This window comes from Zonotrichia leucophrys, chromosome 2, assembly GCF_028769735.1.
Source record: "Zonotrichia leucophrys gambelii isolate GWCS_2022_RI chromosome 2, RI_Zleu_2.0, whole genome shotgun sequence".
NCBI classification, from domain to species: domain Eukaryota; kingdom Metazoa; phylum Chordata; class Aves; order Passeriformes; family Passerellidae; genus Zonotrichia; species Zonotrichia leucophrys.
The window spans coordinates 144,771,149-144,794,884 of record NC_088171.1 but is presented as its reverse complement, the minus strand read 5'-3'; the positions used below and the strand labels follow the sequence as shown (position 1 = coordinate 144,794,884).

At 41.8% G+C, this 23,736-nt stretch overlaps 1 protein-coding gene across 12 annotated transcripts; it reads left to right on the top strand.

The window, feature by feature from the left end:
- The first annotated feature begins 2,507 nt into the window (after nt 1-2,507).
- On the top strand, nt 2,508-23,736 carry HHLA1 (HHLA1 neighbor of OC90). 12 transcript variants are annotated; one of them, XM_064703617.1, is made up of 17 exons: nt 2,508-2,585; nt 5,813-5,875; nt 10,596-10,704; nt 11,603-11,662; nt 12,693-12,773; nt 13,237-13,320; nt 13,413-13,496; nt 15,234-15,317; nt 15,869-15,925; nt 16,034-16,120; nt 16,886-16,978; nt 18,400-18,606; nt 19,004-19,075; nt 19,317-19,391; nt 22,341-22,497; nt 23,146-23,228; nt 23,452-23,735. In XM_064703617.1, exons 2-17 carry the CDS (start codon nt 5,870-5,872, stop codon nt 23,493-23,495), a joined length of 1,383 nt encoding a protein of 460 aa, XP_064559687.1. In that variant the 5' UTR covers nt 2,508-2,585; nt 5,813-5,869; the 3' UTR covers nt 23,496-23,735. The 12 variants fall into 12 exon arrangements, with proteins under 12 accessions (XP_064559687.1, XP_064559684.1, XP_064559689.1 ...); XM_064703616.1 differs by lacking the exon at nt 2,508-2,585 and adding an exon at nt 5,304-5,561 and having other exon boundaries at nt 23,452-23,641; XM_064703613.1 differs by lacking the exons at nt 2,508-2,585; nt 23,452-23,735 and adding exons at nt 5,328-5,409; nt 5,499-5,561 and having other exon boundaries at nt 23,146-23,287.

Sequence of the window (23,736 nt, the reverse complement as noted above, 5' to 3'; positions counted from 1 at the left end):
CATCACTGCCTCAGCCCTGAATGTCCCAGCCTGAGCTGAAGGGCTTGGGCTGAGTCCTGCAGCTGCCAGGCCCAGCAATGGCATTTCCCTGAGCATTTCACAGACACAGCAGTTGAAACACTCACCTTTGGTTCACCTGCACTGAAAGGTGTTGCATTAAAATTTCCCCTTAGCTGTCACCCAAACACCAGAACCTGACAAGTCACTGGATTTCAGTGAGGCATTAGGTCTGATAAGAAATGGACTTTAAAATGGGAAGAAGCTGTGATACCTATTCTAAGGCAAAGCCCTGCTTGCATCCAGGGGTGCAGCCTGTGCTTACCTCTACATGGGACTTTGGGGATCCCCTACAATTGTCCCCCACCAAAGTAGAATAAGACTTTGGGTTAACAGTTTAGAAAGGGTAAAAATTGAAACAGTGTCAATCAAGAAACAGCTTCAGGAGTGGAATTTTCTCAGTGTACCCTTCTGTTTATTTGTAGGATGCTTTGCTTTTTACGACTCGCCAGGGTAAAATGGTTGCTTGACTAACACAGAGCATCCTCTTGGAACACAGAGCATCCTTTTGGAACACAGAGAAGGGATGGAATCAGGAAAGCCAAGTCCCATGGCAGAGAGCAGCAGGGAATCTAGACAATATTTAAAGAAATTGCTCTCTAAGATAATGTTGTCAGCCCAGTGGGTTTGGGACAGCACCACAGTTTTTCTCCTGCTTCTTTATGTCAGGTGCAGATTACAGAACAGAGATCATGGGGGAAAAGTGTAATATATGCTATGAATATTTTGGCAGATTTGGTGGGGTCAGTTACATCTCTGACACATCCTATCAGAAATAAAATCATTGGATAAGTCATTAAATATTTTTCTAAGTAAGGTCTGGATTGCTGAAATTTCTCAATGTTGAATCAAGGCTTTATGAGGATCTATATTAAAAAATGCCAAGTGCTTTATCACAAAGTAACTTCTTTGGAAACCCTCAAGGAGCAGTGCAGAGTATTGTGTAAAAATCTCATGTATTCTAACTCACACGCAGATAAGAAAACCACTAGGACTCCATGCCTCTCACCACTACACATTTTCATGTTCTCCATGGTCCCTTTTTTTTTGCTTTCTCTTCTTTTACTTCCTCAAGAGCGTACTTGAATTCAAAAAAAGCTTCACAATATCAGACACTTCAAAAGAAAGTGTTTCCTACATTTAGTAAATACACAGAACACTCTTACTGAAAACAGTTTGTAGAGTTTAATGCACATTCTGTTCAGGAAGTTTTGTGGTACCAATGTGTAAGTACCAATCTTAGCAATTGGTACACAGGTAATAAAAATTAAAGAAAAAGTTATTGATAGGACAGAAACTATTTTCAGTTCTAAATACATGTTGTCTTGGTTTGGAAAGACAGGAGTCTGCTAAGGAAGGCAGGAGCCTCCCCTGAAATGGAGAATGTAAACCCTTCCCACCCCTTTGAATTGCTATACATTTTAAATTAAGGGGCTCTCAGGCAAAAATATGGGAACAGGAAATAACAGTTCTTTAATCGGGAAGGAAAAATTGAAGGATAAAATAAACAATGCAGTACACTAGAACAACCCTGACAGAGTCAGAACCCAACCTGACACCCTGTGGGTCAGGGTGTTGGTGGCAGTCCAATTGAAATTATGGCTGCAGCTCTCCTGGAGTGTCAGGTGTGGTTCTGCTGGAGCAAGTGGGATCTGTAGAGAAGGATGTATTCTTCCTCCAAAGATCCAGTGGAAGAAGAGGCAGCTGCTGTTCCTCTGGAGAATCCAGTGGAGAAAGCCGTGCTGGTGTCTCAAAACCTCTGGATTATATCCGGGTAGCAATGCTTGGCTCCTCCCCCTGGGCGAAGCATCTCATAATACTATAGTTCCTATCAGTCATGCAGTGACATTCAATATTCATTGAAAGGCCCTGGGATGCAGGTTGGCAGCAGCTGAACAGGAGCCAGAGTGTGCCCAGGTGGGCAAGAAGGCCAATGGCAGCTGGCCTGTGTTACGAATACTGTGGTCATCAGAACCAGGGCAGGGACTGTCCCCCTGTGCTGGGCACTGGTGAGGCCACACCTCAAATCCTGTGCTCAGTTCTGGGCTCCTCACTGCAGGAAGGGCATTGAGGGGCTGGAGTGTGTCCAGAGAACAACAGAGCTGGGGAAGGGTCTGGAGCACAAGTGCGAGGAGCAGCTGAGGGAGCTGGGGGTGCTCAGCCTGAAGAGAGGAGGCTCAGGAGGTGTCACAATAGGACACGAAATGAACAACACACACAAGATGAAATGTCCAAGGTAAAAAGAGCATAGTTTATTATCAAACTCCAATATTAAAAGACTTTCAAAAGTGACCATGGATTGGAGGATGAAATTGCCACCTCTCCAGCCACACTGGTCAAACCAACAGTCCATCAATTTTCTCCTCCTCCAGAAAGGAGTGCAAAACAATCATTATTTACATGAAAAGTGCATGAGAAACTCCATTACAAAAATGTAAACATCAGAAGGCTTAGAAGAATTTAGAAGAACAGGACAACAGGAGAGACCTTGTCAGTCTCCACAGCTGCCTGACAGGAGCTGCAGCCAGGTGAGATCAGTCTCTTCTCCCAGGTAACAAGTGACAAGAGAAGAGGAAATGGCCTCCAGTTGTGCCAGAGGAGGTTTAGATTGGATATTAGGACAATTTCTTACAATTGAAGGGTTTTCAAGCACTGGAACAGGCTGTCCAGGAAGTGCCCAGGGAATCACCATCCCTAAAGGTTTGTAAAAAATGTGTAGATGTGGCACTTGGGGTGTGGTTTTGTGGTGGACTTGGCAGTGCTGGGTTAATGGTTGGACTCAATGATCTTAGAGATCTTTCCCACAGGTAGTAATTCTGAGTTTCTTTATATAATTTTTCTTTTAGGAGATGAAATTTATTCTTCTGAAAAAAAATTTACGAAGAAACAATGATACATTTAGAGAGCTGTCCTTAATAAAAGTTGTACCAAAAATAAATATAATAGAAGGATATTGGTAAAATGAGAAATTAAAAATTTCTAGAACTAGTACATTTCTTAATAAACTAAATGTCTTATAAAATTTTAATGGTAGAGGACTAATAGAGCAGTGTTGAAGTGCAAACAGTTTTTTCAGAACAAATGAAATTTACTCAATTGATACTTTTCTAAACAAAATTTATTTAAAATCACTCAAAGATGCTTTCATGGAAACATTTGCCATAGTAAAATAAAGTGTAACTGAAAACAAAACTTCAGTGCTCTGGAGTAAACTTGAGTTAAGTTTGCTTCTTTGCACTCTATTTACAAACAGCATTTCCTTCTCTCTTGCACGTCAGCATTGGGTGAGAGAGGGGCACAGCTGGATTTGTGTTTTCTAACCAGGTGAATCAGGCAGGTTTGTGAGGTGCTTTAGGTGCTACAGTGCTCCAGGTGCCACAGCTCATCATTCTGGGCAGAGCTGGTTCATGGCCCCACCAGGCTGGAGGGTGGCCTCACCTGAGGACGCTGAGGTGCCACATCTGAGGACGCTGCCACCCCAGGGGCACACCAGGACAATGAGCCACTGCCACCCCAGGACAGAGCAGGTGGCAGGGGACACTTCTTGTCAGTGGCTGAGGTCACAGGAATGAATGTATGGCAGCAGCTCTTGCAGTCACTTACACATATTGCAATTTCTACAGAGAAATGTGTGCTTTTAACCACATCTAAAGGCCTAAGGAAAAGCCAGAAGGAAGAAACAGTGCTTTGCTTTCACTCTGTGCTCTCAGCCCACAGAGAGATAGAGCTCCAGCAGCCAGACTTCATTTTCGCCCTCCCTACCAGAACATCACACCACACTGTCTCCTACAGATAAATCCCAGGCATTTCCTTGGATTTCTGTTTATTTAAATTGCATTATCAGGGCCTTACCCTGTGCAACCTTCAGCAAATGGATGCATTTAAGTAATTTATATCAATTGTGTGTCTATGCTGTGTTACTAAGAGACTCTAAAAATGTCTTTTTTTCCTGTTCTGGATTTTGGGATGCTGTTTATGGACACAGTGCTGCCACACAAAGAAAGGGATGCTGGAAAAAGGAGGCATGTAAAGACTATACTCCTGAGAAAGCTGCTTGCCCAGAGGGATGTTCTGAATGAGAACACAGCATTGTCTCCAAGAGTCAGAACTGGGGCTGAACAAAAGCCCCCTCCCAGGTCACCTGAGCATTGCTCAGCAGCTGAGGAAAGTTAAAATTACAGAGTCCCAGGGTAAAACACAGCATGAAGCAAAACCTGCTGAAAGTCTAATTATCCTCACAGGCAAACATCAAACGGCTGGAACTGATCCCAGCACACATATTTTCCTGGCTATACCTGGTTTTGTCAGCTGTTACAGAGAGGACTTTCATCCCAGCCTTCTTGATGTGCTATTGAGCAACTGGTAATTAAGTCAGTAAAAGTAAGTCTTGTCAAAGAAAAGGTGCTTCCATATTCCTCCAGCTGCAGCATTCAGTCTCAAAATTTTTCCTTTTTGCACAGCAGTAAATTCAATACAGAATTAAATAATACTAGATGCAGCAACACCCCACCACATAATGTTTTATTTGTGTAAAGCAGAGTGAATGAAAACAAGGAAAATTGTGCATGCATGTGCACAGACATGTGGGCATCTTATAGACCATCTACAGCTCTGTTAAATGTGGCTGCAGTTGCCTTGCAGCATCTGAAGTTCTTGGTTAAGGCAGGATTGTTAGACAGACAAAGACACAGCTCAATCACACACTTAAAATGGTCACTAAAGCACTTTTTGTTTCATAAACTGACTGTGAACCCACTTAGATTTAGTTTACTAATTACTACAACATTTTGAGTGGTTGATTGGCTTTTAACCAGGATGCATCTAAACTCACTGATTTCAGAGGAATACTTTCCAGCCCACTGGAGTAAATGGTGGCAGAATTTTGCTGACTGTTTCCAGCAGTGATCTTCCCTTGGATACTACTGAACATCACTCAGCAGCACTGAAATTGCCTTGTGTCATTGCTCTGACCAGACCTCTCTTCCTTCCTCACCACCTAACCATGATTCCAGGCAATTTTTCCTGTTGTAACTCACATTTTATTCCTTTTGAGGTTTGACACTTAAGATACATTTCAGGTGTCATCTCTGCCCTCTTGGCAATGTTCCTTATCTGACCTGAAGGATGGCTGAAGCTTTACCAGAGGGGCTCACCCTTGCCAACCTCTCACCATCAAAGGTGCCATGGGTCTAATTGCAGTAAGCAGAGCTGTTCCTTTAAAAGGGGAAAAAAATCCTCCACAATTCATTTCTACTGCCAAAAGGAGCTTCCAATCCCCACCTGACCTGCCACAGAGCCTTTCCATGCAGGATTTAACAGGCACTTTGTGTGCTGACGATTGTATTACCTCTGGTTAGTCCTTCAGAGATTAGGATAACAATTTTCACAGGATTTTAAGGAAAGATTATCAAGCCTGTTTTTCACAAAGTGTTTATTAACAGCTGGCAATAACTTCCAGTGTTGTATAGGCTCTGAAGATAATAATTTTTGTCATGAGAGATCAGGTAAGTTGATATTAACTACTCCAGATATTGGTGGTTTTACTTGTACTTGGAGGAAACCTTTTCATTTGTGCTACTAATGCTCAGTGGAAATGTAGCAAATTAAATTATTTTTTTACTAAATATATATTTATTGCATTATATTGCATTCTCACACAAATAAATCTGAACTTAAAAAGTAATTGTATCAACGTAATGAAGCATGCAGTTGTAACATGGGCATATTTTCACATTAACTTGAAATATTTCTTTAGACTTGGTGGATGATGGTGTGCTTAAAATGAGACATGACCTTTAGATGTTGCAACTGAATGAAGGTAAGGAAATTTGTACTCAAGGACTTTCCTCTTCTATTTCTTTGTTCTCTTGATTCCTGTTCTGCTCTGTTAAGTGTGAAGACGTGAGGAAACTGCTTGATACTGGAGTGCAGTATGTTGGTACAGGAAAAATGGGAACTATTTAAACTTCATGGTTACCTGCCACATTAAAAGGAGCTCTACTGAAGCATAGCTAATAAACACATTGGTTTAAGATTGCTGTTAACCCAGAGTAACAGAGAGGGATTTAATAAGAGGTCTGCATGAGTGTATAAAAGTAATTTGAACTGGATTAAAATCTCCAATTCAGCAGTTCAGGGAACTCTGGATCAACAGCTCTAAATAAAATAGATTCTACTAATATCATTCAGCTTAAAATAAACAGAGGAGGATTGTTATACCAGTAGAGCTGAAGGAGAATTTGTAACCAAAGGCTTGACCCTCAGTCTTTATCAGGCAAATGTTTGGAAGGAAAACCTTCTCTGAGTCAGTTTATGGGATTTGTCTGCCTGCTCGGGGCTGTGAGGCACCTGTGGATCCCAATATAGTCTGGAATGGAAATGGTGATTTTGGTCTGGAGGACAATGAGGGTTTCGTATTTGCAACCTGGACATGTATTTCAGTCATCACAGTGGAGTCACTTCAAGAGAGATACAGTTGCAAAGTCATATAGGCTTGTCCCTGATAAATAAAAACTGGATATTGAATAACCAGAGTAACGCAAATGTGACGTGTATTACAAGAGTTAATATTGCTAATATCTACATTGCTGAGAGATAAGATATTTCAGGCAACAGTTCTAGGAATAGTTGTCACACGTGGTTTTGAAATTTGGTTGGATAGCATAAATGTCAGAGCATTAATACTGGAAAAAGATTTTGGGAAGCAACTAAAAGCTAATGCTACCCAATAAGGAGCAAGGGTAGTCCATTTTGGAGTGATATCCCTAGTATTAAGATTTATCTGCAATTTCTTTTTAAGCATTTTATGCTGATCAGGGAACACACCAGTGCAAAAAATGGCATTCATGCAAAACAAGCACTCTCATGAATGGAGGATTTTCCATCCTTTTGTAGCAGCAACACTCAATATTTCTTTGCTAGAAGTAGAACAGGATGTGTCTTACTGTGATCCATCCTTCCAGGTTATGTTTGCCTGTTGTCCTTATCATTAGATGTTTTGCTTGGCTGAGTCTGTAGTGTGATATGGCCAGGTAATGCCTTTCTCTAAATTCCTGCTGGAAATCAGCACTGTGTGTGCAGAAAATTGTGTGTGTTGATTAGCACAGAGGAGCAGCTCAGTGGGGAGGACAGCAGGGAACTGAGAATTCAGGTGAGCAAGAAAGCTTCACCCAGTGTGTGGGGAATGCTTCCAAGCACAATTAGTCTTGCTCTATTCTGTTTGAATTTTTACAGCTTTTCTCTCTCTCCTAAAATAGATGATCCCTTCATGTGTCAATCCTCTTGCCTCTTCTCTCTCTTTTAGGAATGTGGTCTCTCTAGACCCTGCTATCACTTGCTACACCAAGTCCTCTGACAAATGATTTTCCCTTGTCCTGCTGCCATGAACAATTCTGGCCAGTTTAAATAAATCAGCACTAAGTTAGATTTCTGATAGGAGATTATCTGCTATCTACCCTTTTACTTATGAACCTTTGTGAAACAGTTGTGTTTTCACATCAGTCTGTGAAATGCTCTCCCCAAGGATTTCAGTGCCAGTGTGATTCACTGGTGACCCAGCAGAACCCACATTCCTCAAAGCAGGTCCTGGAAATCAAGTTTCCTCATGGTGGATGAACACTGGCCTTGATCTGTAGGGACAGACTGAAAATGGGGCAGGGCACGCCCTCTTCTCCCACCTCCCGGGTCTGGGTCTTTCGCTCACCATGTAGCCAAAATCCTCATGAAGGGCAGAGGTGTGGGGTCACTCACCAGTCAGGGCTGCAGAGCCCCTCAGGCTGGCCAGCCTTGCCCCTCAGGGACAGCCCAGTGGCAGCACTTCTGCTGTCTGTGTTTCCTGCTGGTGTCCCTTGGGTTGGTGTGCACAGGGCCAGCACCAGCTGAAATAAACACGGGCAGGAGACCTTTCTCCTTTCTACCTTTATAAAAGTGGTCAGCTGAAGCGGGGAGAACCAACGGGTCTGCACACACACTGCCACTGCCCCCAGGAACACCAGAGTAAAGGAGGAGGAGGAAGAGTGCAACTTTGTCTGCTAGATCTGTGCGCAGAGCTGGGGTTTCTCTCCTCACGAGAGCATCAGAAGAGTCCCACTTTTTGGTTCAACATTCAAGCTCCTCTGTCCAGCTGACACCCTGTGAGGTTAGGGTGAGGAGTAAAAAGGGTCTTAGCAGATACTAGATTCTGTTCCTCACGTCTAGACATCACTTTGATTCACCAATTTTGTGTTGGCTCATTGTTTTAGGGGTTTTTGGCTAGGTTTGGTGAGGGGTCCCTCCCATTGCATGCTGATTCCGAGATCACTTGCAGGCTAACTCCGAGGTCACCTCCTGTTCACCATCTGGGTGTCATCCTCCAGGAAGCAGCAGGGTGTCACTTGACAAAAGGGGGAATTCTTAACCATCAACGACAGGTAGTTAATGTAAACGAGAGGTGATTATAATAACAAACAGTTAGAACTCCACCCTGGCAGCCCAACCTGTGAACTCTGCAACCTTTTTAAAAAATAGACAGCTTTTCTACTCATAACACTGGCTCTGCAGCCTGGTCACTCCTGCGTGCATGGAACAGCTCAGACGGGCTGTGGCCCATAAACACTGGACCATCATCACAAAGCACAACTCATCCTAGTGCAGATTTTGCAGAGCTAAGGTGACACTTCTCATAGTACAATCAAAATTCATGAAGTTCTATTATAAGCAGCAAATCACCCCACTTCTCACCTCAAAGACACAACCCAATAGTTCCCCTTTAATAGGAGACTTGATTATCTAGATGCACCAGCCACCACAGACCCGTGCTCCAAATCACATGCAGTTACAAACCTCCCTTTACATGATCGCCCAAATCTCCACCTCCCCAAGCCTGCTCTCCCCAACAGCCACCTCCCTGCTGCTTTGCAAAGCACCATTGTCTCACACTCAGCTCCACAGAGGAGCATCTCTCACCAACTCCTCTCTATTTCATTGAACCGAACCAAAGACAACAAAATAATTATCAGAATCCAGAGATGTGGGTTGGTTTTATACCAATCTCCATGCAGACTACACCTCCACTGCTTCCACCACATCAACCTGGGAGCAGGATTGAGCTAACACACTGCTCTCCCCTAATTACAGAGTCCACAAATACATTAAAAAAAAAAAATTGAAAAAAAAAAAAAAGCTGTTACCAGTTCCAGGAAGCTTCATAACACCAGAGGGTGGAAGCAGGGATAGCCTTGCCAGGGAGTCAGGCCCTGGGATTTTCATGACAACAACATTTTCATGGTCTGTAGTCTAGCAGTTCCAGATTCCAAATATTGTTGCAAGAAAAGCCAGGATTAGGATTTTTAGTTCTAGACTTGTCCATGGGATACTGGACTCTGTCCATGCGTAATTCCTCCATAGAAAGGTGATGGAGAATGAAGTCTGGGAATGGGATTTGGCCATCACTTTCTGCCTCAGTTCCTTTCTTCTGAACATGCTGTGCAGAAACTGTGGATGAGTCCAGGTTTGGGTCTGAGTAAAAAGGATTGGGCAGATGGGCTGGATAGGTAGGATGGACTGCTTGAAGGCTCTCAGAGCTTTGCTTGGATTAGCAGAGCTGGCACTTACACACCTTTGTCTCATCAGACCAGCAAACACAGACATTTCCAACACAGAAATATTTAGAATTGTTCCACCATCCCAAGGAAGAGTCTCTTTAGAGCCACCAAATACAAATAAGCCATTTTTTGAATGTGTCAATTCTCTAGTGACTTCAAGATGAAAAATATTTTAAATATGATGATAATATTTTTCTAATCAAACAGTATCATCTTCAGGATAATGTTTTTCCGCATACTTGTAAGATTAGCTGCTCCAAGAGGATATTAAAAATTTTTGGGCTTTTTTTTTTTATTTTCATTTAATCTCTTATTTTCTGACAACTACAGAGTTATTTGACATGTTCTGATATTGCAAAAAGAGGGGAAACATGAAAAGAAACCATTTTTTCCCCACCTCCCTAGCCAGCTAATTAAATCTTTGAAACCTGGAAAGCAGCTCATGGTCTGAAAGGCAGAACACTGTCAATCCTTACCAAGCAGGTAGGCAAGGCAGTATGGACACAACCTGGTGATAGTAACTCAGAAATACCAAATCAGGAATGATCAGAAAAACAACATTTCTGTGGAAGAGAACTTCAGCTGACATTTGTGGTCTGAAACTAAACATAAGCAAATTTTATCTTGTTTTTAATAGAACAGCTTTAGGCAGTTGTTGTGTCAGGTGCCTTTTAGGCACAGCTCATCCTGCCAGAGAAGAGGGTTGTGTTGATAACATCACCAATTCCCCAGAAAAGCCAGTTAGGTAGGACTCAAAAATCAAGAGGCACCCACAGGCACAGAGGAAATACTGATTGTGGGGTCTCTGCTCCTTTGTCATTTCCAACACCAATCTTTCTCTGCATCACAGAAACTGAATATTTCTCCTGTGGTTAAATCATTCTGGGACAAGGCCTGGACAAAATTGCTCAGTGTTAAAAATTTTACCAGCACCAAAAGAGCATTTCTCTCTCCTAGAGCAGCCAGACCTGCTGGAAGTCAGCATCCATGATGCAGGGGCTCTGCTGGCAGGTGGCAGCAAAGATGAGCCTGGGATTCCTGTGTCTCTTTCTGGTTTTCAGCACAGGTAAGGACAAAGGGCTGGTGCTCCCCAGGGAATTCCCCAGTGTACTCCCTGCTGCTCCTAGAGCCCTATTCCCACATCTGTGGCAGGTTTGGTTCTTTCCCCCTGTGCAGGGAACACTGAAGGGCTGGAGCTGCAGGGCTGGTGTCACTCAGCAGAGCAGAGCAGGGGATGCCTGTTCCTAAATCCCATGCTGAGAATCTGGAATCAGAAAGGTTTAAAAGGAAAGAGGGGGAAGGGTTATAGAAGAGCTTCTACCACCTAGATCATCAATCCAGATTTAACTCTGACTAACTGAGAGTTCTTAATACAGCTGATTAATACAACATCACAATTTATAAGCCTTGGATTATACACTGCTTACTGGGAATTTCTCCTTTATAAACATACATAAAGGGGAACTTGGATGGGCTGAGAAGCTGAATCTTCATAGGAACATGGCAGATTAGCATTTTCTAGCACTGACTCATTTGGAGAGCCTTTGGGATTACTGTTAGGAGGCACTCAGCTCTCCTCTGGTGCGATAGGAAACCTAAATCTCCAACACATATCTTCAACTTGTCCTGCAGTCTCTCATTTACTGCTATACACTCAGCTGGTCACCAAGTGATCCCAGAAACCCAGTCCAATCTCCTGAGCCCAGTTTCAGCCCATTCCCCCTGCAACACAGCCCTTGAGGACAATCCTCAATTGCATGACTGCTCTGATTAACAAATATACACAGAGAACGCAAGATTTATTTGGATTTGGCCTTATTTTACTCTTTACCTTGCAGAAATTCTGGGTGCAAGCCTAGTGAAGATCTCTACAAATATTTACTATAATATTTTTATTTTGATTATTGAGGGGCAAATTCAACAAGGAATTTGACTGTTTCTCAGTCTCTTTCTTCACTTTTCAGCTTCGTGCCTAAGAAAAGAAAACAAGAAAGAGAAACAATTGGCAGTGCTGGCTACTGCAGGTAACAGGCAGCACATCAGGAGCCCAAAGTCAGGGTGGTAATGGGAGTGGGAGGTGCTGCGCAGATGGACCCTGCTCCTGCAGAGTCTGTGAGCCCCAGCCCACCCAGTCCAGTCCCTGGCCATGTTAACAACTGTGCTTCCCAAAATCTGCTCTTCTCTTTTCCCTTTCTCTCCTTCCCAGCTCTTCATTCCCTTCTGTTTTTCCTTTTCTCTCCTCTATGCTGTGGACAAGCACTGCTTTCAGCCCTGGGGTGCTTCAAGCTGATTATAAATAGTACTGATGTCATTGGAAAATTGCATTTCTCCCCAAATTCAATTTTGTTCTCATCTCAGCTTTCTGTGCTTCTTTTTCTGTCCTGCTCTGTTCTTCCTCTCTCTGTCATGCTCACACACACCTTCCTCCCTCACACAGACACTGCACTGCTCTGCTCCTGCATGACTCTGTGGGAGGGAAGCAAAAAAAAACTTTTGAAAAGACTTGGGAAAAGTCAAATAAGCAACAACAACAGAAATAAAACATGTTAAGATAAAAAGAGTGATTTGGCTACAGCAATTTTTTTCTGTTGTAGCAAGCAGTATAGCCATCAATGTAGCTGAAAAACAAAAATCTATATTTTCATGCAGGTTTGGGGAAGGTGGAACCTTTCCTAGGCACTTCCTCTGCCTTTTGTGACCTGCATGGAGAGATCTGCTGCTCTGTTGGCAGCAAACACCCATTGCCCTGCAGGGGAGGGCACCAGCATGCCAGGGCTGGCAGGGTCCTGCAGCTGCTCAAGGCCATGGTCAAGGGCACAGCTGGCAGACATGAATTTTGGCTTACCATTCTACTGCTGCTGTACTTGCTATTTCCTAGGCTCATCTCCACGGTGGAATTTTACTTTCCCATCAGTGTTTTTTGGTATGCCCGAAACATGCATAATCTGCTCATTTTGGTTTTCCTGTTCAGGCAGATTTCTAGCACACATGAGCAGTGGCTGCACAGCTGTTTCCTTGTGCCTTCATGCACCCCTTTTCCCCCTTTTCTTTCAGAGCTGCCTGCAAAGTCCCTGGACCTGGCTGCCATTAACCTGACAGAGCTGGTGAACGGGATGCTGAGCACTGCACTCAGAGGTAAAGGGACACAGCTGGCAGGTCACAGCTGCAGCCCAGCAGAGCAGGAGAAAAGGCACCACAGGTGCTGGCAGGAGAAGCTGTAAACGTGTGCTGTCAGCCTCCAGAGTTTTTTCCAGGAGCGTGCTGCCTCTGTGCATTTATCATGCAGATGGCTGTCTACCCCAGAGAACTTGGAAATTAGTATGGGTTTATATATAGACACAATATAATTACTTGTGGGACGCCTTTCAAAAGCACTTTCTAATCCAGTGTACATTTCAATTAAAAGAAAAACAAAATAAAAAGGAAGAAGCAATGCAAATGATTCTTCCTTCAGTGGAAATGAGAATGGACTGGGCGTGAGGCAGCTGTATCATGCTGGCACCTTGGGAATCCTTTAGACACTAAATGAGCAGAGTCAAAACATGCTGCTCTCACTATTTATTCCCTACACTAATAGCATGGACCTGTGTTTCTGCAGGTACCAAGAAACTCTTCTCTTTGCTGAGCATCACCTCTTACAGCTCGTTTGCCTTCCACAAAGTGTCAGTCACCATTTACAACAGTGAGTGTTGGCCTTGCTCAGCTCTGCAGCAGCTTCTCTCCCACAGCCTGGGCCACAACACACTGATTTTATTTCTCTGTCTCTCCCTCCAGTCTCTAATGCAAAAAATATTGACCCTGGCAAGTTCCCTATGCACCACTGCTACTGTGTGAATAATGTGACAAATGACTTGACAGGTGGGTACACAAAAGAGGTTGGCAATTGCATGTGGTTAAGCTGAATTATTTCCTTTGGAGCTGAGAGCTTTAGTCTGAATTCTGCAGAATTCATCCTTATGATTTCCACCACCACACTGAGGCCAACAGCCATAGCTCACAAGGAGTGGCTGCTCTAATCCACAGCCTCAGGTGGCTGCAGCCAGCCTGGGATGGAGTCAAGTGACTGGTGTGGTTTGGCTGGCAAAAGCCTCCCTTTCCTCCTTGGAATACAAATTGCAGCACAGGACAGACAACCAGCAATATGTGGTACCTCACCTTGGCCACTTTTTCTCTCCTGAGGTGAACAAGGGCTTCTCTGCACCAACAGAGAAACTTCCAGTTGTTATAGTAACTTCTTGAAGCCAGGTCTAATAAGCTCTCAGAGGCCCATAACACACCCTAGATAGTTCAGCTACCCTTGGAGGCATAAAAATCAGCAGGATGGCTTCTGTTGCAGTGTTGGAAACAAAAAGGTTTATTAAAAGGCAAAATAACAAACAGAAAATCTGAGCCAGGTGCTAGACGTTCTTGCTCCTGGTAAAACACTTTACAAAAGCCCTTGGTTTCTTTATTCATGTCCTTTTCTAGTTAATTGCCCAGGCAAGACTTTTTGGCTTCTGTCTAATTTGCTATTTTTAAGTTTGAGGTGAAGTCTCTGGGGTGCTCTGAGGTGTCTTTTCACTTAATGGAGGAGAGAAACTTCTGGGCTTCTTTCCTTTTAAGGGGACAAAGGATAGTTTTGACACTCCGTCAACAAGAAGCACAATCCTCCATCCAGTCACCTCAATGAGCCCAAGAGAAGGGAAAAACAAGCACTAGCATCTTCATAGAACTGTTGAATGGACTACAAAGTACTGTTGGGCAAACCCTTCACCTGAAATCCTCATTCACACCCCTGATTTCACAGAATTTAACATTTCAGGATGCATCTGTGTTTGGATTCTTCAGCTGGTTAATGCAGGGCATCAAGAGTAGATCAGCAGCTACAGACCAGACTCCAAACCCTCTATGCCACACATGTGACCCTGCACAAGCCACAGTGGCTTTCATGGCTTTCTCTGGACCCACATATCCCACAAGCCTTGATGGATAATTACCCAGTTTGCTTTGGAGAATAACAGAGAAGCTTTAATCTTTGTGCTGCAAATCCAGAATATCTTGGGGATTGGAGCATTTCTCCAAAGTAGTAAAAATTCAGGACTCAGGTCCAGCACTCCCTAAGTGAGAACAGTGACCTGTTACTGCTAGGAAGTACCACTAAAACACCACCAGCCATTTCTTGGGCTGACATCTGAATCATCAGGATGTCTGAAGCAGACCCCAGAGGAAAAAATCCAATTCCTATTGGAAGGTCCTACACAGCAGACAGGCAATTACACAGCAGACAGGCAAAGCCTGCAGGCTTTAGATCTCCTGCATTTAAGCAGACTAAGTACAGCGTTGATTTAAAATGTTCTCTTGAACAGATAAATTCCACTTAAGTTTGCTTTTAGACACACATATTTTGGATATCATCTCTGAAATATACTTCTGAAAATATTCTCATGGTTTCTTCCAGTCCACTCCAGGAAAATATTTTAAACTTTAAAATATTTTAAGCTTTGTCTTGTATGAGCATATATCTAAAATATTATCACATATAAGAGTAAATTTTGACTTGACATACATGATAGGGAATGAGTTTTCAATAATAAACTTTCTCTATTTTTTGTCTAGATTTTACAGCTCTACTTGTTGATATCATTGGAAACTCCACCAGTTATCTCACAGAAATTTTCAAATCCACTTCTATTCTCTCAGGTTTGCATTTCCTTTGAATATTTATAATTTTCTTATCATTTACTCCTTGCATGCAAACAACCATAAAAATGTGGATAAAAGCCTATTGCTCTTACTCAACAGCATTTTTCTTGCAACACGTGGAACAAGATACATATATAATGTGAATGTGTGTAATATAGAGATGTATCTGTTTCTATGTTATGTTGTTTGAATGTTTTATAATTAATTCCTAAAGATTGGTGGGTTTGAGAATTATTATTACATACTGATATTTTGAGCAATTCTGATTCACAGAGAATAAGTATGGGCTATTTTAGCTGAAGATTTTTTTCCATAAAAAATGCTTGTAATTTAGAATTTTGATTAGATAGAAACTTTTTCCCTGAAGATACAAACATTTGGATTTGATGGTAGTTTGAGATTTTTGTCAAAAATTAGATCAGAAGGAACATACTTGGTCAGCTGCCATAGGCACATGCCATTTTTTGTTTGTGTTTTCAACTGTTTAAGATAATTCCATGTAAGGAAAACTGGTAACAATGATATTTTTTATGGTTTTTGCTTTTCAGTACGTCAGAGCAATGACTCTGATTGTATCTACATCTGTGTGATGGCAGGGCAGACAGGTAAAAGTTAAAATTATTCCACCCAACAATATTACCCTAGTTTCCCTCAGTGATGATTTATATTGGAAACAAGACTTTCTTGATATTTGTAAGCATTTCTATTTGCAGGGAAAAATCTGTCTGATTTTTTGGAAATACTAGATAAGTCTCCTGTTATTAATTACACATTTTCCAGAAACACATCATCTGACCTGGGTAAGTACATCCTGGGGAATAAAAGGAACCACAGTGAAAATCATGTCCAGATAGCTCTTGCAATGAGTACTTCATCCTCACTTCCACTACTACAAATATTATTTTATTTTTTATTATTTCTTCTATATTTGAATCATTTTATGTACTTGGTTATAGTTAGGATAATATTTTATATTGTTGAAAATTTAATACAGTAATTATATGATAAATGTAAGTAAATTTTACAAATCTTTAACGATTTGTTACAAGGTCTTCTGGTGGAGCAAAACCTGCTGGGATGAGAGCTTTTAGAGAATTCAGCATTGGGCTGGGGAGGGTCTCCAGTGCTCTTAAATCTAACTGGGTGCCTTCCATAGCTCTCAGCACAAATGAGCTCCTACTTTTACATGAGTTACATTCAGAGTGGAGGTGAACACATTCAGTCACTGTTCTGTGTGGTTCTTCCACCCAAAACTGATTTGCCAGTTTGAGCAGCACTTCAGGTGTTCACCTTTCACTGTTGCCCATCACTATCTCCCATTTTCATGGACAGATTAATGCAGGCAGACTGAAATCAGTGGCAAGTTGTGTGTGCTGAAAGCTCTGGGATGTTTCTCTTTTCAAAACCAAACAAAAAAAAAAAAAAAAGATGACACTTGGCCAAAACCCCTTTTAATTAGAAACGACAGCTGCTTCTATGATAGCAGAATCTGATTTCTTTCCTTTTTCTCACACAATATGCAGTGCATAGGATATGCTCTAATATTGTCTTCTCATACCTCCAAGACCTAGATTCGATTTTCTCAAGTTTTGTGAAGTTGCAGGAAGACTCAAACAAGACACTGGATTCATCAGCAGAACATGTGTGGACATTTAAATGTGAGCAAATATTGTCAGACCTAAATTTGTGTTGCCCTTGATTAATGTCTTGACAAGTCATCATGTATGTTTGTTGCACTGTTAACTGTGATGTTAACTCCAAATAAAGGATAGCATAAAATTTCTCTGAATCAGCAAATGATGCCAGTAATGCATTGAAGAGCTGGAGGATAGAGAAACTCTTGTGAAAAGCCATTTTACCAGAAAAAATAAGTTTTCTAAAGAGGCAGAGAAGAAGAGAAAAACTAATTGTTGGTTTGAAACCAAAAAACAAGATTATTTAGACTATTTCCTCTTATTTTCTATGGGGCTTTTTTTCTGTATTATTCTCTATTTCTTTATATGACATTCAGTTGTACTTAAGCATTTCATAAACTTTAGTACATTTAACTTTGCTACAGGGCTACAAGATAGAAAAGTGCTGCTGTGCCCCATTTTGGCAGCCAAAAATCAAGACTTTGCACCTGCTAACTTGTAGTAGAAATCAATAGAAATTCCGACCTTGACTTCATACCTCCTTGTCACTGCAGCTGCATCCCTCTCCTACAAAATGCCTGCATTTCCTGTAGGCAGTCTGCTGTCCTTTATAAATATTTTTAATATCCTAAACCACATGCCCACCTTTGTTATCTCATAGCCACGAGTGTCAGTTCTCAATCTGCAGCATCTGCCCTCCAGTACCTGCCTGCTCACCTTCAAACAGACAGGACTTTCTCTCTTTCTACTGTAGTGAAGCAGTTCAGGAAATTAAGCACAAATTATGTCAAGAAAAAACCAAAGCCCTGCAGGAAAATTTCAGTTTCTTTCTTTGTTTATGAAAACTCACACATTAAAATGTTCTCAGTTAAAATTTCAAACATTATTGGAACTCCCTGTGTTTCCATATTTAAAACGAAATGGAGAAGTGCCTGCTCAAGTGCCAGAGAAGCACTCAAGAGGTAGATGGGATTTTCTGGGTGTATTTTAAATATTATTCTTCCCCAGTGTGTTGGAGTTGCTGGTGCCTGTGATGGTGTTCACAGGGGTCTGAGGATGAGGGAAGAGACGAGGATCTGACTCCATGTTTCAGAAGGCTTGATTTATTTTTTTATGATATATATTATATTAAAACTATACTAAAAGGATAGAAGAAAGGACTTCATCAGAGGGCTAGGAAAAATAGAAAAAGAAAGAAAGAATAACAAAGGCTTGTGACTTGGACAGAGAGTCTGAGCCAGCTCACTGCGATTGGCCAATTAGAAACAACTCTATGAGACCAATCACAGATCCACCTTGTTGCATTTCACAGCAGCAGATAACCATTGTTTACATTTTGTTCCTGAGGCCTCTCAGCTTCTCAAGAGAAAAAATCTTAAGGAAAGGATTTTTTAGAAAATATCATAGCTAGAGGTGCCCTTTCTCTGTCGCTCTCTCTTCTCCAGCTACCAGGACCCCGCTCGCCCAGAAAGGAGCAGAAATTCCCACCGTCCCCACCACGAGGTTCCCGCTGTGGCCAAGGACAGCTGGAGCCAAAGGCTTATGGTTTCCATCACCCCACGTGGATGCTCCCAGGCCCCAGGGCATGGCCAGACCCCCCCTGAGCCCTGGGGGGAGCCTGGCCCTATCGCCAGCCCTGCAGCCCAGCCTCAGTGAGTATGGCCAGGAGCCCTGGAACTGCCCTGGGGCTTGGCAAAGTGTCTTTGAGTGGAGCTTGGAGAGCCCTTCAGGGACACCCACTCTGCCTCTTGGATCTTCCCTCACATTTAGCTCCAAATTTGGTGAGCAGACCTGTGAAAAAGCAATGTAGAAATGCTTCTTTTGCCTTCTTGATGCCTTTTTGAAGCCCTGCCCTTCCCTAGACCACAGGCTATTCAAGTTCTAGTCAAGGACAGCTTTTGTCATACCTATTTCATCCTGGCATTTTTGTATGTCACTGGCAGTACTAGGTGAGGGACTCTGGCTGTTGAGCTGTCTCATACCTAGCAGTTCTTCTCAGTAGACAGAGAAATAATGAATAAAAGGAAGGGTGTGTCTCTGTTCCCACAGCTGACACGTCCATGCTTTGGATGCAGACAGTGTCTCCACAGGAAGCCAGCAAAGTGATGCAAACAGAGCCTGGTAAGAATGATCTGAAATAGCAGCCAAGTGTATTTTCATAAACACTCTATTTATGAAATAGAAAGTAATAAATAGAAATAGATGACTGATAATGTGTTTATATATCACTGTCCATGTAACTGCTTACTAATGAACTGTGAGTTTGGGGTTGGATTTTTTATTCCTTTTTGCTGCTCCTTCAATCAGCCTGCCTTTTTGTTTTAAGATGCCAAAGCAAGTTCTGTTCTTTTCCCTCCCCCAGATTTGCCCTCCACAGTGCTGTCTCTGCCACCTTCCTACCGACCTGGTGTGACACTGAAACTGTACTCAGCTACCAGTGAGTAAATGCACCTCATGCACAGAAACAGCAGTGTGTTTGCAAGTCATGCAAGATAGAAACATTCCCAGGCAGAAAAAACATACATGGTTAATTAGCTTGTGATAGTTTATGTATGTAAACTGCCCCAAATGCCCAAGGGACTGCTTCCCATTTGCTTGTGAATTGTACACAGCTGCAAATTCAAAGCATAGATTATATTGTGGTGATAGAATTAACATAGATACTCTGTGGGGCAATTTTAGCATTCATTGGTTATCAGAGAATTCATTCTTATGTCATTCCAAAAGAAAATATAATTCTTTAAATCCCATCATAAATAAAATTATGAAACCAGCTCATGCCACATGAAACCCCCAGAATTGTTCCGAATTTACAATACTGCAAACTACTTCCTCAGCTAAAAAACGATCATCATCAACTAGATTTTCATGAAAGCTCAATTCTCATCTGCTTGTGTTTCTGTGTGGTGACTGTCCAGGAGAAGCATGGATGCTGGGTAGTGCAAAGATAACATATCAGCCTGGCCTCCAGGGGTCTGCAATATCCTTTAGGCTTGATAGGTTCCTTAGAATGGTCTAAGGAACTAAAATGCTGAGCAAGTGACTTGCATTTTCATGGTTATCTTTTTAGCTCTTACAATGCTATTTAATTCTGAAATCAGATTTCATTCTCTCTAATCTTACTTCTGTTTAAAGAGCTCCAAACACCAGAGTCCTCCTCTGGTGTGCAGCACATCCTGGAGAGCCTAGGATGCTTTGAAAAGGTGGGAAACGTGTATTTCAGTGAGATGGGTGAATTGGAGTCACCAAATGCCTCTCTGTGAGGAGCCATGGAGGCACAGGCTGCCTGCCTGATTCTAACAATCACACATTTGGGGAAATAAATCCAGCAGTGGGATCCTTACGTAAGAAAGGGCATTCACATTGTTCTGAGGGATGACTCATGATTCCAATAATTAATTTCTTTAATCACAGAAGTGAGTGCCAACTAATAAAACATGTACGTGTGCATATTAGAGCATGCAGGGAGGGATATTTTGAGTCTGAATCATTCACAATAACCATAACATTGGTCTTCACTGGCAGCAAAATTTAATCTCAGTGTCACAGAGATGTGATATTGAATTAATAAAAGAGCTGTCTGTTTATTGCAAAAGTTGGACACTTCACTGCCCCTGACAATAATGTGGCAATTTGAAACACACAGGAGGAAATCTCTGCACAGGAGCTGTGGTTCTTGCCTTTTCTGGTCTCTTGACTAATTCAATCTCTTAAGAAAGAGAATTTTTAGAAAAGAAAGTTCTGAAATAAATTCCTACTTTTATTTATCTTTACGAACTTATTTACTGAACACAAAAAATTAATTTCACAGTTGAAATTTATTACAGAAGAGGTATAAAGCATTACTATGAATGGATGAAAATTTAAATTTCAATCATGCGATGTGAATATATTATGCAATCAAAAAAATTAAATAGAAAATTAATTGAAAAATTATTTCACATTAAATAAATACAGTATTATGCAAATACAGTGTTAAAGTGATTGCCAGAAATGAAAACCAAATCAATTTCCTTAGCTTTCAGCATTTTTGTTTGACTTCTCTTCCCCACAAGATGACTTCAAATTGAAATTGCCTACGTTCAATTTGCAGCTAGATAAAACTGAATTTCTGCTGGCAAAACACATGGCTTGAATAAAGCATTTAATGCCTGGTTAGCAGCATAGGAGGACCCACTTCTGTGGAGGCCGAAATTCGTAGGAGAGTGGCCTCCAGCAAGTTTTAATTATTCATCAACTTTATTATTTCTCATCAATTTTAAGAGTACTTTTCAGGAACAACTTATATTAAAACCTCATTGTTCCATGCTCTGATATTTGGTTTTAACATGAAGTGTGTTTACATAAGCAAGGAATCATTAATTTTTCATTCACTCCATGTAGGAGAATATCAAGGTGTGTCAAATGCTATTAAGGGGACAAAGCCTAATGACATTTAGTGAAATTACTGAGGTGAAGAGAAATGCCCATCTCTGCTAATCTCACCTGTTATTTGTGCAGTGCCTTTGATACAGCTGGCTTTCAGAGCAGCCTGTGAGTTTGGAAGCTGCCAGGGTCTGTGCCCTGCTCCTCACATACTCCTGCTATCTTGGTCAAGCACTGCCAACAGAGAAATAGTTTCATAGCAATGAAAATGGTTTCTCTTTCAGGTTGGTAGAGCCCTGATTTTCCTCCTGCCCAAGAATGCCATTTTATATTAAATTTCTTGTCAGCACTGGATGACTCAAGTTTATTTCAACAAAACTTCATTAGTCCAAATTTAACCTTCATAACCTGTGCTATCACATAACATAGCATTGCCCAGAGCTATAAAGTGTGTGAGACATGTGAACCTGGAAATGCAATTACACTGTCTAAGGGGATTATACTCAGCAGGTAAGGTTGGTTATCCACACATGGCCACGGCCTGCTGCTACTCACACAAAAATGGAAAAAAATAGTTGACAATCACACCAAGGCTGCCCTTGCTTTTCTTTCCCTCCCTCCCTCCCTCTCTCCCTTCCTCCCTCCCTCTCTCCCTCCCTTCCTTCCTTCCTTCCTTCCTTCCTTCCTTCCTTCCTTCCTTCCTTCCTTCCTTCCTTCCTTCCTTCCTTCCTTCCTTCCTTCCTTCCTTCCTTCCTTCCTTCCTTCCTTCCTTCCTTCCTTCCTTCCTTCCTTCCTTCCTTCCTTCCTCTCCTTCCTCTCCTTCCTCTCCTTCCTCTCCTTCCTCTCCTTCCTTCCACTCCTTCCTTCCTTCCTCCCACCCCACAACGTCATTTTCAGGGATATCCCTTATTTTTTGGAGTAGGGAAGCCAATTCTTTGGAAATCATATCCCAGACCAGGCAGAGCAGGAGATGTGGTGGCCCAAGCCTTTGTGCTGGCTCAGAGCTGTGCTTTGTCCCCAGGGTGCCCCCAGGGGATGCTCAGAGAGCCCCGTGTCACCTCCCCTCCTGTCACCCTCGTAGTGCAGAAGATCAACCCCTGTGTGATGGAGCTCTGCAGGTTCTTTCAGCTGTGCCTCTGTGTTGGTCACAGAAGATATTCCAGAAAGGAAGCCATGAGGTAAAACCTGGCACTATTTTTTCTTTCTCTGTCTGTATAAAATACTCCTTCAGGCTTTCTGTTACCAAATGACAATTTTCAATCACCAGTGATTATTTTGGAGGGTCTGTGGCCACTGGATGAGACCTAAACGTGTCCCAGTGCACCAATCAGTACCTGATTTGGCTTCAGTATTCCAGCTAAGTGAAAAAAGCCCAGCTGCATCTTTCCAAACATCTAATGACATTACTGAGGTTGGAATCTAGCTTTTTGTTTCCATATTTAGTAGTAGCAGCATGATGTGCTTATCATGGAATCATAGATTGGTTTGAGTTGGAAGGGATCTAAAGACCATTTATTCCAACTCTGCTGCCATGGGCAGGGACACGTTCTACTGGACCAGGCTGCCCAAACCCTAATCCAACCTGACCTTGAACACTTCCAGGGATGGGGCATCCACATCTTGTCTGGGCAACCTGTGCCACTGTCTCACCACCCTCTCAGTAAAGAATTTCTGCCTTATATTTAATCTGAACCTGCCCTTTTTCGGCCTGAAGCCATTACTCCTCATCTTATCACTCCATGCCCTTGTCCAAAGTCCCTCTACTTATGAAAGATAACAAGCCTCTTATCTTTAACTGCATCTCCTATCTGTAACTCCATCTTCAGATACTGTGTTGAATACTATTCCTGGTTTGTGAAAAATGCAAGTTATGTCTGCGAAAGAGTCCAAAGAGTTGCTTACTCCCACAGTAAGTACATTTTCACTTTTTGTCTCTACATCTCTACATACCTTGTTATGAAGATATAAAAAAGATTTTTGCATATCCACAGAATATTTGCTGCTTTTCATCAGATAGCTATTTTATCTGATAATGATTTTTAAAGGCTTAAACAAATTATTTTACCTTCATGCATGTTTTAACATTTTCTTGTAAAACCTCTTCTAACTAATATTTTCTTGTGTTCTTCCAGCATTAAAGCAAAAATGCCTTAAAAACATCTGTACATCAGTTTAGAGCACTGAGAAATTTTACTGCAAGTTGGAAGACTGGTGGCAGTTTTAGTTTTCTTTTTGATTTCTCAGTGTAAAAATCAGAAAGCAACATGTTATTTGTAAATATTTGAAATCAGACAAGCTATTAACCAGATGTTAAACTAGAAATGTCTCCTCCTCCAAGTCATTGTAAAAATAATGTCTAAAAAACAGAGATTTTTATACAAGTGATGTAACTGCAATAAAAACATTGAAAGTCTTTA